The sequence below is a fragment of the Anoplopoma fimbria genome, chromosome 19 (genome assembly GCF_027596085.1).
Source record: "Anoplopoma fimbria isolate UVic2021 breed Golden Eagle Sablefish chromosome 19, Afim_UVic_2022, whole genome shotgun sequence".
NCBI classification, from domain to species: Eukaryota; Metazoa; Chordata; class Actinopteri; order Perciformes; family Anoplopomatidae; genus Anoplopoma; species Anoplopoma fimbria.
The window spans coordinates 28,038,229-28,056,894 of record NC_072467.1 but is presented as its reverse complement, the minus strand read 5'-3'; the positions used below and the strand labels follow the sequence as shown (position 1 = coordinate 28,056,894).

The following is an 18,666-nucleotide window of genomic DNA, read 5'->3' as shown; positions in this document are numbered from 1 at the left end:
CAGTTCCCCAGAGACCGGCCAATGATCGTTCAGCTCTGCGGCTCTGGGTGAATCTGATTGGCTATGAGAGCTGTCAATCAGTCTGTCATGATCCCTCTGTATCCCCACGGCAACGGGAGGAAGAAGAGGAGGAAGATAAAGTGTTGTCCGTCTTCATGTGAGTGAGGAAGGTCTGAGGACACCAGAGGAAGAGGAGTCACTGTGATGATGAAGAACAAACAGATCTGACAGAATCATTCCCGATCCATGAATCATGTTCACGGGAAAAACCTAAATAATATATATATATATATATATATATATATATATATATACACACACGTATGACCTTTTTACGAATAAGTTACTCCTCATTTTTCCTACTAAAGTCCAGCAACACGTGTAAATGTCTTATCGTTACATGAATACAGTATTTTCAAAATAATGGTCATTCACAGGAAACTACGTAGTTAAGTTTATGAACAGATGGTTGTTTGGGTTAAAATAACTGAAGTACAGAAGTTACGTGACAAAGAACTCACGGTTGACTTGTCTGGTGAAGAACAAACAGTATCTAGTATCTATTTTCATTCTGTTTGTTGGTTCTGCCCTTTTTATATTTGATGGTTTTGTTGTACTTTTATCTTTTATTTCTGTGTTTTATGAGCTGCTGTTATGTTTTATATGTTCTTTGGTTGCTATGTGAATAGTCTATTATTATTAATAAGAATAAAATAAACTACATACTTTCCCCAAAACTGTGTTATGTCTCAGAACAACTTATTCTAACCTTGTTTGTGTTCCAACATGTAGTTTGGGTTTCAGACTCTTCATCACGCTTTATGGTTTTCATCGTCTGTGTTTGTGTTTATTCCCTCATAAATATCTCTTTATTATTATTGTTCCCTCAGGTCTCCAAAGAACCCTCAGCAGAAGATCATCAAGAGGGTCATCGGCCTGGAGGGAGACTTCATCAGGTAGGAAGCTCCTCCTCCTCCTCCTCCTCTTCCTCCTCATCCTCCTCATCCTCTCTCCTCCTCCTCCTCCTCCTCCTCCTCCTCCTCCTCCTCTCTCTCTTCCTCCACCTCCTCCTCCTCTTCCAACACCTCCTCATCCTACTCTTTCTCTTCTTCCTCCTCCTCCTCCTCCTCCCTCCTCTTCCTCATCCTCCTCCTCCTCTTCCAACACCTCCTCATCCTACTCTTTCTCTTCTTCCTCCTCCTCCTCCTCTTCCTCTCCTCCTCTCCTCCTCCTTCTTCCTCCACCTCCTCCTCCTCCTCTTCCTCCTCCTTCTCTTTCCTCCTCCTCCTCCTCTCCTCCTCCTCCTGCAGACACAAACAACTCTCTAACAGTCTGATAATAAAGTGATAATAATAACGTGAAGTCCTCCAGATGTTGATGTGAAACATCCCTCCGCTGTAAACAGAGCCAGCTGTTTCTCCTCTCATGGTATCAGTCTGCAGTCGGAGGTTTTCCTCCATCACGCTGCTCTCTGATCAGATTAACTGGCATCACCTGGTGGCAGAAGAGGAAATCACTGCACAGGAACACAGGAGCCTCACAGAGGATACCACTGAGGACATATGTTCTCTAAAAATGGACATTTTTATTGCAGTATTAGGTCACTAAAAGAGATATTTTTTAAACTGTTCCATATTGCTATTTTTATCAGGTTTTTTGCATGCACCTCCTCAGAGATGTCCTGAAAGCCACTGAGACGTCTGAGTATTTCATAAGACTCCCGATCAACGTTTTCTTGTGTTTTCATCTCGTTATATTGTTAAGTGACGCAAAGCAGAAACTACAGCTTGTCGTCCGTCAACATCTGAACATAGACTGTATGTAAGAAGTGGTCGTAGTCATGTTGTTATTATATGATATCATATTGTACGATATCATATATGGACTGAGGAGGAGTGACGTAGAGACGCCGTATACGTCTCTGGTGTCCACCTGTCAATCAGTGTGTAGCCCCGCCCTAAAGCATCCCCTGCTTTATGGTCTGTTTGACTCTAAATGGAGCATCATTTACTAAATGAACATCATGCTGTATTGAAGAAGACTTGAAACTAGAGATTGAGACCATAAACTCATGTTTACAATGTTTACTGAGGGAATAAATCAAGAGAGAAGTAGAGTCATTTTCTCATAGACTTCTATACAACCAGAGGAGTCGCCCCCTGGTGGACAGCAGAGAGAATGCAGCTTTAAACACTTTCTCACTGGAGGTTGCCGCCTGCATTGGAGCCAAATACAATTTTCACCATGGCACCAAATATCAAGTATGTATAAATAAAGAAATAATAAGCTATTGCTTTACTATTACTTAAGAAAATAAGCCCACTGAGCTCAGAATCTTCTTCTCTGGTATTTGACGTATCGATGACGTAGCCTTTTATCGCCACCTACTGGCCCACTGAGCGTTTGTAGTTGTTTTTTGCGTTCTAGTGTTGGACAGATGTATTTTGTAAAAAAAGATGGTGTGGACAATGTTTTTTATTTCAAAAGATAATACATAAAACATAAAATCCCCCATTAAAAAAGTAACTGTATGCACGTAGAAAGGGTCTAAATACAGAATATATATTTCACATCTTTAGATATCAGGTCTGATTTCTACATTTTGAAGTAGCAGAATATGTTTAATTTTCGAAAAGTGATTCTATCTATTACCGTGTAAAGTATTTAAGGAATAATATAATATATATTGAGTCTGAAATAACTAAACATGATCATATAACTCAACAACTCTCTTTTTTTGTATTTCTGATATTTTGGCATCAATTGTCCTCCATATATTTATTGTTATTAACAAGCAATAAGGAATGATTTATTGAGGAGCCAATCAAAGTGCTCCACCTCATCAACGTTGTTACATAACAGCCTCTTCCTCCTCTCGTTGCTTTAGTTGTCAAACTCGTCATCGTGTACGAGGACTGGCGGTTATATTCGTCTACATCGACATGTTTGTAGTTCTGTCGGGTTCAGAAGACGTTGAAGTCTCCTGAGAGGAGAGACAGCAGATCTCGTCCATTATTAGCCTTTAGTGTCTCCAGAGGTCTGATGAATGACCTCGTGTGATGTCATAATGATGAAGTTATCTCTTTATCGTATGATGAACGGACACAGCTTCGATCATTTTAACGACTCAACTCATCATTTTTATGTTATACAGTTATTGTGTAATATGAAGACATGACCTCAATCATTTTTACAGTAATGACTTATTGTATAATTCATAGAAATGACCTCGATCAAATCTTCCACTATGGACTTATTGTAAGATATGTATAGACATGAACTCAATTGTTTTTACATTAACGATTTATCGTACGATAAATATACATGACCTCGATAAGTTTAACGTTATGAACTGAACGTAAGATAAAAGACATGACCTTAATCTAATTTACTTTAATGACTCTTTCTACAATTAATTGAAATGAACTTGATTATTTTTACTTTATTACTTTATTGTAGGATAAATAGAAATGAACTTGATCATATTGCGTTATCGACTTATTGTACAATATATCGTACAACATCTTTACATTATTGACTTGTTTGATTTATAGACATGAACTCAATCATATTTACTTGAATGACTTCTATGATTAATTGAAATTACCTGAATCAAATTTCCGTAATTGACTTATTGTAGGATATGTATAGATTTGAGCGAGATCATCTTAACCTTATTGATTTATTGTAAGATATAAAAACATGATCTTGATAATTCTTTTTACTTATTATTGACTTATATTATGTTTTTTGGACATGACCTCAATAATTTTGCTGACCTCGATATTGTCTGTTGTGTTTCCACGCTTGTTATTTCACATAAAAATGTCTCCAACATTTTAGTCAAAACGCTGCCAGAATTACAACAGGGATTTCACTACTATTATTTTCCAATTCTAATGTCTGAATATTCTTAAGAATGAAACGCTTCTTGCTCTTTGAAAAGGTTTACTTTATTAAGTAAACGATTATGAAATCATATTATCATCAGGAGCATAAAGTTGTCATGAAACAACAGTTATGTTGTTTATTTACATTATTTCTGGGACACTATATGAGCGATATAATTACGATTATAAAAACGCTATTAGCTAAATACACTCAAATCTGGGACTAAACTCTCGGTGGTGGAGTTGCATTGTGGGTAATGTAGGCGGCAGGTTTTGACAAAGAAGAAGAATATGTGGAATAAAAAGGACGATAACTGGTTTTCTTATTTTTAAACTTTATTTAACTGTTTATTTTAAGTCGGACTGTTGTGCAGTTCTCTTTTAAATAAGGATTTCATTTATTTAATGATCCCGTGAGCGAGTAGAGCCTCCAGATTTTCTTCGTCAAACTACTCTAAACTCTAAACTCTTCACACACAGCTCACTGTCGTCAGCTGTTCTTTATTTCTTCTTTTTTTGGAGGTGACTTTCAGACGCGTGACTTTGTGCCGTTAATGGCGGCGGTTCCTCTGCATGGCTGAACAAACAGACTCCCTCTGATGACAACAGCAGATCTGAAGCCGTCCGATGGCGTGTTGTGCTTTAGTCAGGTGGGTGAACAAATAACAGGAAAAAGGCTTTGTTGGTGCAGCGCAGCATGAAACCAACACGTCAGAAGCTGCTGAGAGCGCTGTAGGAGTCTTTATTTTTTATTTTTTTAAGCTCCAAACTGGAAACAACATGTTTGTAGTCAGACTCTGAAACTCAGACAGAATCACAACAAAGGAATCGTACAGAAACCTGATCAGAGGAGAAGCTGCTCGTTCACCGCTGGCCTGAAGCCGTTCAGCTGCTCTGAAGATGGAAACAGTGACAACATTTATATGCACAAACACATTCAGCATTTTAAAAAAGACAATGTTCGTTCTAAGCCCGGGGCGGACTAACTCTAGATTCTTTTTACCTGGACGTTAGGAGGAAAACGACCCAAAAAAAGAAGTAACTTTTCATCATACGCATATATAAAAATATATGCAATACACAGGACAATATCACATTATCTTATCTTATCTTATCTTATCTTATCTTGTCTTATCTTGTCTTGTCCTGTCCTGTCTTATCTTATCATTTTATCCTATCCTCTTATCTTATCTTATCTTATCTTATCTTATCCTCTTATCTTATCTTATATGCATGAGGATATGTTGGCTGTATAAAAGTCCAAAGAATGCTTCATATTCCACATTTCTTAATTTAAAATGCTACATTCTAAACACCAGAATGATCCATATCTAATTTAAAATATTGTCATATTCTGATTAATAATTAATAATTAGTGTCAATGTAAACCTAGTAACTGTTAAGTAGCTAAAGTGCCAAATATTCATGAAATATTCTCGTTTGAACTCATCACATACTGATGCTTGTCGGACTTCTTGGCTTCTCTTTATTGTAACATCTGATTCCAGGTCTATAAATGTTCCTCCCACCAGTTAAACCCAGGTTTCCTGAGCTGAAAGTGTTTCTAAAAATGAATGTTTTTGTGATTTCCCCCGTGTGAGATCAGTGTGAGCGCTCTGAAGCCGACTTCACGGAGCTTTTTAACTCTTCGAGCTCAATGTTGGCCTGAAAATTGGTCCTGAATTACATTTGAACGGGCATTAAGAGCACATTAAGGTTCTTAGGAAGCTATTTTTATTCCTAGGGTGAGTGCATTGGATAGCAGGGACTCTGTGTGTGTGTGTGTGTGTGTGTGTGTGTGTGTGTGTGTGTGTGTGTGTGTGTGTGTGTGTGTGTGTGTGTGTGTGTGTGTGTGTGTGTGTGTGTGTGTGTGTGTGTGTGTGTGTGTGTGTGTCAGCCCTGTTACACTGTGTTCTCGGTAGGAAATGAGCTCCGTGGTTCAGATAATGAGACGCAGCAGGAGAACAGAGCTGCTGGCTTTGATACAGAACCTTTCTCCAAACTCACCATCTGACTGTTGGACAGGTTTTGTTTTTTATTTGTATTTACCTTTTAGTCAGAACAGGAAACTTTGGCACAAACTCTGAAACTTGTGAATTTATATTATTACTGTGTCATCATCGTGTTATCAGATGCAGGAGAAGACCACATCAATAATTTAGGTCACAGGTCTTTGAGTTTTTGTCTTTTTTTGCACTTTCAGAACACATTTCTGTGCGTTTAATTCAGACTTTTCTCTGTATTTTTACTTGTAAAGATGAAAAGAGCGAATTTGAACCCTCTGAAGTCACAGATTTGAATATCTCCTTATTCTCATCTCCCAGAACAACAAGGATCCGTTCTGATGAAGGTTGTTTTCCTCACATCATGTAAAAAGTGAGCTATTATTCCTCACTGTATCTGAAAACCTATATTCAATCTAAAATCATGTTATCATTTTACACATATTTTGTATTTTGACACAAACATTGAACAGAATACAAACCGTCAGCACATTAAGCGCAAATGACTGCAGATCATCAACCAACATGATTGTCATAGTTTACTTTATGTTTAAAGAGAACTGCCATGCATCAGTAATAAAAACTGTTTATTATAGAAAGAGTTCCTTAAATCAACATATTTAATGTCTCAAATTTCAATTAATTTGCAGGATTATGATATTGACCCTGTAAACAAACGATAAAATCGATTTATTAAACCCTGAATTTCTTTAGGATGAAGAACATGCCTGAACCTAACGATGTAGTTTCCTGTGCAGACCGAAGTTTATTTTGAAAAGACTGTTTGCAATAAGAAGCGAAAATGGACGTGTGCTTCTGGAATTTAGTTCGAAAACACACAAAAATGCGTCCGTTTTTGTGTGTTTTTGAACTAAATTCCAGAAGCACACATCAATTTTCGCTTCTTACTTGCAAACAGTATTTTCAAAATAAACTTCCGTTAAGAGCAGGCGGCAACCTCCGGTTCTTTAAAGTGAAGTCAAAGCTTCATGTGTTAAAGCTGCATTCTCTCTCCTGTCCACCAGGGGGCGACTCCTCTGGTTGTATAGAAGTCTATGAGAAAATGACTCTACTTCTCTCTTGATTTATTCCCTCAGTAAACATTGTAAACATGAGTTTATGGTCTCAATCTCTAGTTTCAAGTCTTCTTCAATACAGCATGATGTTCATTTAGTAAATGATGCTCCATTTAGAGTCAAACAGACCATAAACGTATACGGCGATGGATGTATTCCAAGATGGCGTATGCGAAATCACTGAGCCCTAGGCCTCGTTACAATGGGTGACGTCATGACGACTACGTCCACTAATACATTGTTTAGAACCATTAAATCATCACAGATTGCATCTCTTGTTTCCTGGAGGTTTGTGGCTCAAGTTAGAACCTTAAATCCATAACAATGAGGATCCCTTTCATGTACATGTCTTAAAATACCTGGCGCTGATCTTTAATTTATAAACTGCACTTCAGCTCCTCTTCAGATGTTATGAGGCATGCAGCACAACATGAAGCATCAAATCTGATCCCATGGTGACGCTCAGAGGAAGTGGCGTCCATCAGACCCTCAGAGTCATGTTCACAGTATCGCAGTAACACGCCACCGTCATGTGATTCATCCTGGCGGTGTCTGGTGTCCACGGTTCTCCAGGCTGAGGAGGAGATGAATAATTAACAGGCCCGTGATGGGTTGGCTGGCGGAGGCGGCGCTGGCTACGCATGCCGCCATAAATCACAGCTCCGCTTTTAATCCGACCACGTTGTTCAGAGAGAGAGAGAGAGAGAGATTGTTTTTTCAGATTCATCTCCAAACAGAGACGCTCCCACCAAACGTAAATCTACCGACGTCCACAGGAAAGAGAGTGGGAGTGTTAGAACGAGCAATGAACTAATGGAAAGTCATAAATAAAGTTTATTTGTCTGTGAAGCCGTCACACAGGTCGCCTTCTAGCAGGAGACACCAAGTGATGGACACGAAAACACACAAACTGAAGGGAAGGTTGGAAAGTCGAGGCCTCAACTTCACACACAGAACAGTGTTTTAGATGAACTTCATCTGTGAACACGGTTTAGCAAATGGCTGATTACCAAAATAATTGTGAGATAATCATTTTAGTCCTCAGTCAGCGAGCGTCCGTACACATATCATCCACAGACCTGAACCTTCCACCCTGCACTGTTGCTACTTAACATCAACTCTGGACTTCTTGCGTGATGAAATCCAGTCACTTGTAAATCTCTCAATCCACATATTTTCATCCAATTAAGCTGAGCGGTCCGTAGTGAATGTCAGCTGGTGTCAGAGATGATCGTCAAACTGACACGAGGAACATCTGTCAGCATGAAAACGGACAAATCCAGAGATGATATGCAGAGACAGGATCCACAGCTTCAATCCAGAGATATGATGATCAGTGAAAATCAGTCCAACACACACACACACACACACACACACACACACACACACACACACACACACACACACACACACACACACACACACACACACACACACACACACACACACACACACACACACACACACACACACAGTTCAGAGTAGGTCTGACCGGCTGTCCACCTCGTCCTCATTAAACCTTCTCTGCAACATTCATCAGCTGCTGTTAACTCTGAAGATGTGTGTGTGTGTGTGTGTGTGTGTGTGTGTGTGTGTGTGTGTGTGTGTGTGTGTGTGTGTGTGTGTGTGTGTGTGTGTGTGTGTGTGTGTGTGTGTGTGTGTGTGTCCAGATTCAGTCAAAACACACTTCATGATGAAGCCACTTGTAGCATCTAGAAGCTCTTGCGTGGCGTCAACCTCACCTTCTTAAAAGTGAATCCAAAGCTTCCTGTGTTAAAGCTGCATTCTCTCTCCTGTCCACCAGGGGGCGACTCCTCTGGTTGTATAGAAGTCTATGAGAAAATGACTCTACTTCTCTCTTGATTTATTCCCTCAGTAAACATTGTAAACATGAGTTTATGGTCTCAATCTCTAGTTTCAAGTCTTCTTCAATACAGCATGATGTTCATTTAGTAAATGATGCTCCATTTAGAGTCAAACAGACCATAAAGCAGGGGATGCTTTAGGGCGGGGCTACACACTGATTGACAGGTCCACACCAGAGACGTATACGGCGTCTCTACGTCACTCCTCCTCAGTCCATATATGGTCACTTCCTGTTCACTGGTTGATAACAACAACATGTATACGGCTGAAATCCAAGATGGGGACGGTGAAATCGCAGAATTAGAGGCTTCAAAACAACTCTGTCCACTTCTTATAGAAAGTCTCTGCTGAGTCCAGGACTGGACCACTGTGTCTACTGTCTCTGGGTTAAACATCTCAGTAACAGAACTACTGTCTGTCCAGCTTAACGTTTTGAATGCAGGCCTTGTATTTGTATCACAGTATTTCTTTTTACTAAGTACTGAGTACTTCTTCTGCCGATGTTCACCTTAAATGCCAAACAGGCGAATGAGTTATCCTCATGCTGCTCTGTAACATTTATGATCCCATTCAGTGTTTTTTAAATGTTGCAGTGCAGCATTAACATCAATTTCTCCAACTAGAACTAGTGAGAAGCAAATTCTGCTCACAGGCGTTCAAGATATTCCAGTAAAGACGGGTGAAGTAGTCCATCTATAATCTCTTCGGTGTGGAGAAAACATCAAGTTTTGAGGATTACTGAAAGGAATGTTTTCTATGTGGAAAATCCTTAATTAAAGTGGAAGTATATTAGTTAGATGATATCACTGTACCTGAGAGGAGTTTCCTCCTGAAGCTGCTCAGATTCTCCATCTCGACGGAACAAACAAAAAAAAGGTTCTAAATACAGCGAAGTCAATCTTTGGTTCTGTAAAGTTTCACAGATGTTCCTCAAACGCAGCAGAGAATTGGTGTCATTTAGGCTTTAAACCTTTTTTTTATATTCCTGCAAAAAGGTCCCGGCTTTTTTATTTTGTGAGTCAGTAAATTCAGCTGCTGTGGCTAAATCAATATTTATGTATCCAAGGCACACACACACACACACACACACACACACACACACACACACACACACACACACACACACACACACACACACACATTAAGAATCGCAGACGAATTCCCATTTAAAAAGTCAGTGAGGCCATAACTCACAATGTTCTCCTGCTAAATGATAAATCAGAGCTGGAACGGGCCCATAACCGCCCAGAGGGATGATGGAGGGTGTTGGACCTTCTCCTCATAAACGTGACGACCTGATTGAAGTACGAGCTCCACCACCTCCTCTCCTCCACCTCCTCCCCCTCCACCTCCACCTCCACCCTTATTAGTCTGGATGTGTCCTCCGATCGGATCTCTGTTTGAGCGATAAGGCGGCGGTGCGATGTGACGCCTCGGGGATGATTTAGCAGCCGATGATTAACGATAATGAAATGAAAGCTGTAATTGTCCCAGAGATCTGATCTGCACTTAGACGAGGACCTCGGCCGCAACTCTCCCCCTGAAACTAGATTCATTTTTTATTTTATCAAAAGGCAAGGAAGTGTTTCACTCTAAGTTTCGCCATTTCTTTTTCAAATTTTGATGTTTTGCATTTCTAAAAAGATGCATTTTCTACAAACATCAGTGTGTAGCCCCGCCCTAAAGCATCCCCTGCTTTATGGTCTGTTTGACTCTAAATGGAGCATCATTTACTAAATGAACATCATGCTGTATTGAAGAAGACTTGAAACTAGAGATTGAGACCATAAACTCATGTTTACAATGTTTACTGAGGGAATAAATCAAGAGAGAAGTAGAGTCATTTTCTCATAGACTTCTATACAACCAGAGGAGTCGCCCCCTGGTGGACAGCAGAGAGAATGCAGGTTTAACACATGAAGCACTGACTTCACTTTAAAGAACAGGAGGCTGCCGCCTGGTCTAAAGGCAGCCAGACGCAATGCATTATGGGGCAGTTGAGTATGTCCTGTAAGCTAACCTCTCATAGTTACATTGTTAATGTAGTTCATATACATCCTGGCATTTCTCACTTTGGTGTTTGGCTACACTAATGGCTCTTAGAGGGAATCAGGCATCAAACCAAAACTCTCATCTGCTTAAATATGTTTAGATATAAATTTTAAAAATGTGTATTTGTTTCTTCCTCTTCTCTTCAGGACTCTGGGCTACAAGAACCGGTTTGTTCGAGTTCCTGACGGTCACTTCTGGATCGAGGGGGATCATCACGGACACAGTCTGGACAGCAACAGCTTTGGACCGGTACGAGCTGAACCCTCTGCGGTTACACAACCAATCACACTACATACACTGTACACCACCAACAACATCATGAAATACAGATTATCCTCCAAAAAACACCTGAACTAAAGACATCTGTGTCCAACGCTGTTACCATAGTGACCTCCTCAACATCTCACAATATGAAAGTATATTTAACTTTTGGATTGAAAGTTTGTGTGTAATTTTGTAAATTTAAACCCAACGTAAAGAGGATGAAGCTTATTTACATTTATGAATGTAAAGTTTGATTTGGTAAGAAAAGGACTATAACTATTGTCACTATGAGCAAGGCATCAAACCTAAAAACTCTGATGGAAAACCACGTTTTTATGGTGGAAAAAAGAACATGAAGCTTATAGAAAACACACAGATAAATAATGTGCGTTGGATGTCATAGATCAGGGTTTTATCTGTCCGATCTGATGTTGATCCGGGTCTCTGCAGCCCTCTCTAACCCGGAGAGCAAACTGTATTCTGGAGGAAACACAGGTGATAGATTATGTTTTATGTGTGTTGCCTTTCATAGTTTCAGTTCGATAACTGATCTGGATGTTTCTGCAGTTCAACTCTAAACATAAAAAAGGTTTGTCTGGTGCAGGAACCGTCCTCACTCTGACTCCTCCTTACGGGTTTGTAGTTTTGACCCTCTTGGGTTGAGCCCTATAAACTTTTCAGCAGCCAAAGGTTCTGAAAGGATATGGAGCCGAGGAGCTCAGAGGAAATCCTCTCAGATCTGAGCCCCAGAACACAAGAACCAGGAGCTCCTCTGGCTCCACGCTTTCCTCCGGAGACGTTTCTCCGTTAACGCTTCAGACAATAACTAAAAACAATAATGCACTTCAGATTTGTAATCAAAGCTCGAGCAAGTGTGAACTTTAATAAAATATTTCATTGATTTTTATAATGTAAAGCCTGAGTTTACCGCCTAGTGAAATGTGTTTATGGATTTATTTTGGATTATTCGCGGAAAAGAAAAACACACAAGAAGAACAAAAACACAATCATCACAGTTAGTAAAAATGAAACAGTTCTTGAAGTCATGAATGATAAAATAAGATTATAATTTATTAGTCCCACAGCGGGGAAATTACAGCAGCAAGTAAAACCAACAGTAAAGGTATAATGCATAAAATAAACCGTAAAACAACTAATATAGCATAAAATCAGACTGAATGGTTGTTCACATTATTGCCAAACTGTTAGTAAAGATAATGAAGCATAAACTGCTTTACTTTACTTTTACTGCTAACATCACATCCTGTTAGTGCGTCCAGAAGGTTCCTGACACCTTCAAGTTAAAAATATCCCAAACATGAGGAGATCTGACCTTCCCCACACTTTACAGATTTATCAACATTAACTACAGTTCATGAGTGGCCTTAACTACCGCTTCATGCATAGTGTCTATATTTATTTGTCTACCTGCTATGACATATTTTTTCATGCCAACTGTATTTTCAGTTGACATGAAAGCAGCAGTTTTGAAGAAATATGTGCATTTGAGAGTTGTTGAGTCGACTAAAAACAACCTGTACATCTTCGTCAATCTCATTAACACGTTTTCACAGCTTCTTATGTTGCTCTGGAACGAGAAGAATCACCTAAAAAAGAAGTTACTTTTACCAGGTGGTGTAAATGTTTGTTTTATTGGGCTGAACTATAAAGTGGGGTTAATGAGCGAACGTCAGCTTCCGTTCCTCCAACAGACTTCAATCACAAAATCACATTAAGTCTTTATTCTCTCTGAATGGATGAATCTGCAGCATCATCGCTCCGAACTTCTGCAACATTATGTTTCTTTTAATGGGACAAAAAACGGCATGTCACACCACGAACCAACATCTGACAGTTTAATGTCACCACCAAATATTCACACCAGGAGGAACATGAATCTACGGGCTATATATTCAGGATATATATCCCATCCAGCGAGGAAGAGGAGGTCTCATTTGAATAATATATTCTTTTTGAATGTGGCCTGCAGTGTTTGCTGCCACCCACCACTCGATCTTTTCACTCAGAATCTCATCAGCTCCCACAAATGATGCACTATGGGGTCGATCAGAAATAGTCCAAAACAAACACCCACCATCTCCACATACATGCAGTGTGACTCTGGGCAGTGGGAGTCTTCGGTTTCTTTACTTTTCTCAAAGTTTTTTGTTGAGAGGTTAAAAAAATTATAAAAGATAAGCAAGAAACTTTAAAAGATCTGTGAAATGGAGGAAGACTCTGAACGCAATAAACAGACAAGATTTCATGTCGGTCGATCTCACGCTGTGTGAAGTTTATGGCCTATTAAAGGGTGTAAAGGTGCAATAAATACGATTTTTACTGAGCCCAAAGCGCTAAATGACCACAATACATCTGTGTGGGCTGATGGGGGGGGTGTTGATCGATACCAGTGATTCAGACAGCTGCTGAGATTTCTGTCTCTCAGAGCTCAATACTCTGCCTGATGTGCACGTTAACACAGGAAGGAAGAAACCAATGGACCAATGAAAATGCTGAAGAGGAAAAACAAGTCACCAGTTAATCAGAAGAGGAACCAATTAGCCAATGAACCAAAAAGCACATACCAATGAACCAAAGAAAGAAACTAAACTAAAAAGAAACTAAGGAATTTAAGGAGCCAAAGATTAAATAATGACAAAGAATGGAGCAAGGAACCACAGAAGGAACCAGCTAATGGAAGGAAGAGCTGATGAGGAAAATATGAAACCAAAAAAGGAACTAAGGGAAGATCCAGCAACCTAAGAGCCAAAGGATAAACTGTTGAAGGATCCAAAGAAAAAGACAAGTAACAACTAAAGAAAGAAACCACAACAATGGAAAGAAGGAAATCAAGAAAAAGAAACTGCCAAAGAATAAACAAATAACCAAGAACTACTTTTTTAATCAAAAAGGATCCAACAAAATGTCAAACCATATAATAAAAGAAACTAAAGAAGAAACAGGGAACTTAAAAGTCTGAGAATTATTAACCACTTAAGGAACCAAAGAACAAGACAATTGAAAACTAAAGAAGGAACCAACAAGGGGACTAAGGAAATGAAGAGAGAGTCAATGAACTGCCAAATAATAAACCAAGGAACCAAGGACATAGATGACTTAATAAAGGGAAGATCAAACAAAATGTCATTCAATAGAAATACAAAAATAAAGAAAAGAAACTGGGAACTAAACAAACGGAGAACAAACTACTGACGGAACCAAAGAACAAGACAAGTGACCACTAAAGAAGGAACCAACAAGGGGACTAAGAAAATGAAGAGAGAGTCAAGGAAATGTCAGAGAATAAACCAAGGACATAGACGACCTAATCGAGGAAGGATCCAACAAAATGTCAAACCCTAGAACCAAAGAAACTACAGAGAGAAACAGGGAACTAAACAACAAGAGAATAAACTTCTGAAGGAACCAAAGAACAAGACAAGTGACTCCAAAATTCACTAAGCAACAAGGAAAATTTAAAATGAACCAAACAGTGTCCATTTAGTGTTTGTTTTTTTGTTTTTTTCTGGGCGCCAGCATCTTTTTTTCAGTTGTTGGGGTTGTAGGTTGGTTGGGTCAAACAAACACAGGACTTTCACCCAGGAGACGTCTGTTTGTGTCCTGTGTGAAACCAAGTCAACGCTGATTAATGTCACGAAGTTTGGTAAAATAACTACATTTGTTACATAAGTTTGAGCCTAACAAGGTTACTTTTAAAAGAGAGTGTATGCATGTTATGTGCACGTTTGTATGTAGCTGCTCTATAAACTTTAACACATGAAAACTCTGTCAAAGAGATGAAGAATAGAGAACCAACGAGCAAGAAACATTAAAGAAAGATCAGAGGAACTGAACCAGTCAACCAAGAAAACGGCCAAAGAATAAACCAAGGAACCAAAAACAGTAACGACGCCATTCAACATGGACTCAAAGAGGAGATAAAATGTTAAGCAAGTAGGGAATGAGTTGGAAAGGAACCAAACATAGAAGGAAATAACTAATTATATTTGAATAATTAGAAACTGCCTTCTTTATTTAAGAAGAAACCACAGAAACACATTGGCGAGCACATAGGGAACCTGTTAAACAAATGAACAAAATGAGCTGATGAGGAACCAAACAAATAAGGGAATAAAACGTTATTGTTAAGAGAAAGTGGAGAACCAAAGAGAGTCCAAAAATATACCGAGGAACCAAAGAAGGAACAATAGAAACAAAGAAGAAAGCAGAGAACAGGAAAGGTAACCAGTGATAGGAGACGTTATTGACTTAGTGAAAGGGAACCGTAGAACTAAGAACCACAAAGAACCAATAACAGGGTTCTATCCTGTTTCTTAGATTCAAATATTAAAATAAACGAGATAAATAAACATGTCTGCAGCTTTCACACCTTTAACATTCTACATCAGTTAAATGAAACCTGCATAATACAATAACATTTTTCATTTTTTAATATCTGGCTGCCTCGATAGATGACATCCTGCTGATCTGCTCCTCAACTGCAGCAGATGAATATTAAATCTGCTTCTTCATCACTTCACGTTATTAAACTGCATCTTGACCTGCAGCTGTTGGGGGTTCGGAGGTTTGCTCAGATTAGACTCCACCCTCCGCCGCCGGGACGCCCCGACAGTCGAATCAAACACTTCCTCGTCCGTCTGCAGCCAGCCTGAAGATGCTTTTCTAATAAAGACGCCGGAATTATTAAAAGCATTTGACATTTTCTGCTGTGTGTTGGAGCTCATGCTGAGCAGCGAGGAAGACGTCAGATAAACCAGATCTTCAGCTGTCAGATGTTTTAATTATCTCTGACAGACTCTGGAGTGTGAATGTAAATCAAACAGCAATAAAATCCTCCAAAACAAGCTTTTCTCTGCTCACAGTGAAGCTCTTCATCATTCTTTTAAATATCATTAAGAGCAGATGGGCTAAGTGCTTTACACACAACACTTTACTCATTTTACAAGTTGTAATAAATAACACTCAGAGAGCACATGGCTGCTCAAAACTCAATATGTGATATTTTTAAGTATCACTACATTTTTAACAAAGTCTGATCACTTTGTTTGTTTTTTAGGAGACACTTCAGGTGAATAGGGTAAAAAACATAACTCATATACATCGTCATTAAACTTCTCCATTTACTTACATTAGAACAATTAAGTTTTCTGAAAATGTATCTTTAAATATGCAAATGAGGCATTATCCTATTAGCTATGTGCACATTTTAATACATTTTCATATCATAAATGTGCGCATTGGATAAATCCAGGTTTTTGTTTCATTTTGTTGACGTATAAGAGACAAAAGCTGCGTCCCGATCCAGCGGCTGCAGCCTTCGGAGGGCCGGGTCCTTTGAACACCGTGAAGGCTGCACCGAGCGGCCCCCGAAATGAGACGTCTGGTCCACATTTCCTGTTTACGTCACCAGCTTTACGCGCCCCACCCTTTTGCCGCTCCCGTCTCCTAGCAACCAGCTGCGGTTGTCATAAAAGAGGTAAAGCTAAGTTAAAAGATTAAAGTGGACGAGCTGCTATAAATAGCGCAGCGGCTCTCGGTAGCGTTAGTTTGTTAGTTATTAGAGTCACGTTAAGTTAACCATCATTTTAACATCATGTGATCTGATCAGGTCCTTTGTTTTTAGTTTGAACACTTGTATCTGTAGATATTCACGTGAGTTAAAACCCAATAATTACATTTAAATGTGAATTCTCAACTTCACCGGCACGCAATGAATCATGGGATACGTTGGGCCGTGAAGGATCCATCAGTTGTATTCTCCGAATCTGGGAAAAGTAGGCCGCATTAGAAGGAGTCGTTGAAATGGGACGGCCTCTGAAGGATGCAGCCTCTGGACTGGGACACAGCTGCTGTCAACAGCCAGTAACCAAGCGACGGCGTTCTTTCATCTCCACTTCATTCGTTTTTTCTTCTTATATCAGTTCTGAGTTATTGCATTTCTTATTTAATTTTTTCCCAGGTGTCCGTTGGTCTGCTCCACGGCCGGGCCTCTCACATCATCTGGCCACCACATCGTTGGCAGCGAATCAAAGCGTCTCTCCCGGCAAACCGAGGACCGCTGGACTCCGAGGAAGAGGAGTGATGAAGACGCATGAACACATTTTCCTTTTTGTTTTATAACTGTTAATGTCATCTAAACTGAAACCAGGTTACCGTTGGAGAACATTCAAACACACTTCCCCCTGTTATATTTTATATTATGTCATATTCAGGAGAAAACAGACTGAGTCACTGAGTGAGTCATGATATTGTTAAACTGCTGTTATGTAAACTGTTAGACTGTATATTGATTTTTGCCATAAAAGTCGTCACCAGCGACGTGAACTTCTCTCTCTCAAACAAAGAAAGACTTCCAAACACCAACACTCACCTCTGTCTTCACAAACCGGAGACTCCAGACGTCTTCACGTTCCAGCTGCACCTTTTGGATGCTGATAGAACATTTCTATAAAACCTCTGAGCGTTGTTGGATGTGAAGCTTCTTTCATTTCTTTTACTGTCAGAACAACCTCCATGTGTGTGACCTCTCGAGTGCACTTGAGGGATTCAATTATTTCCCCGAGCGACGAGCAGGAAAACAATGTCTCTGTCATTATCTAGAAAATCTGTTTTCACTGCGCCTTTGTTTGTGTTGTCGGTGTTGTCACCTCTGAGCAGAAAGGAGCGGGTTCACACATGAATATTCCTCCTTTATTAAACGCGTAAACCAGCGTTCAGCCCTCCACATCAACCAGGTCATCTGAAGTCTCAATTAGAGAGAAATCACAAAGCACAAAACAGACAGCTGACTTCTGCCCCGGCTCTCCAAACAGCTGAAGCTCCCGTCTTTTTTTTGTTTTAAAGAGGCGCATCACTGATTTGCATAAATCAAATTGAGGAGCACTTGTGGGTGAATTCAGCCAAAAGCAGCTGCTGATTGTTGAACAGCTGTGTCACGGCATAATGGGACCCTCGGAGGGAACAAGTGGGGCTAACTGCAGGTGTTCTCCACACACGACACTCCACATATGCATCATTAATCCAGTCATATGTGATGTGCATTTCTGTGACAATTCCATCTGCGATGTAGGGTTTCATGTTTGAGGTCAATATGCATAAAATTAAAGGCTGAGCTGTTAAACTATTCTGACTGTGAGATCTAAATATTGTGATTGAACGTCTCTCCGTACTTTACATCTTGAGTTTATCTTATTTACAGAGAGCTGGAAAGATTCCTCAGTGTGTGTGTGTGTGTGTGTGTGTGTGTGTGTGTGTGTGTGTGTGTGTGTGTGTGTGTGTGTGTGTGTGTGTGTGTGTGTGTGTGTGTGTGTGTGTGTGTGTGTGTGTGTGTGTGTGTGTGTGTGTGTGTGTCGCTAAGCTTCTGCTCTGTTTCCGTGCCAACTAGCGCCGTCGGCTGCAGCTGCTAGGATACCAGGCGTTGCCGTGGTGAGACACGGCCTCGGTTAGACGTGCAGGATCACGGCGCCGACAGGAAGGAAGCCGCATGTAGAGGCG

The 18,666-nt window shown here is 39.9% G+C and overlaps 1 protein-coding gene across 1 annotated transcript in view; it reads left to right on the top strand.

Moving 5' to 3' along the window:
- The window catches only part of immp2l (inner mitochondrial membrane peptidase subunit 2), a 115,133-nt gene extending 96,855 nt beyond the window's left edge, over positions 1-18,278 (top strand). The window contains exons 4-6 of the mRNA XM_054620018.1: positions 891-956; positions 11,034-11,136; positions 17,132-18,278. Of these exons, the coding sequence (XP_054475993.1) occupies positions 891-956; positions 11,034-11,136; positions 17,132-17,254 (292 nt within the window). The 3' untranslated portion in view covers positions 17,255-18,278. The remainder of the gene's footprint in view (positions 1-890; positions 957-11,033; positions 11,137-17,131) is intronic.
- The last annotated feature ends 388 nt before the right edge of the window (positions 18,279-18,666 follow it).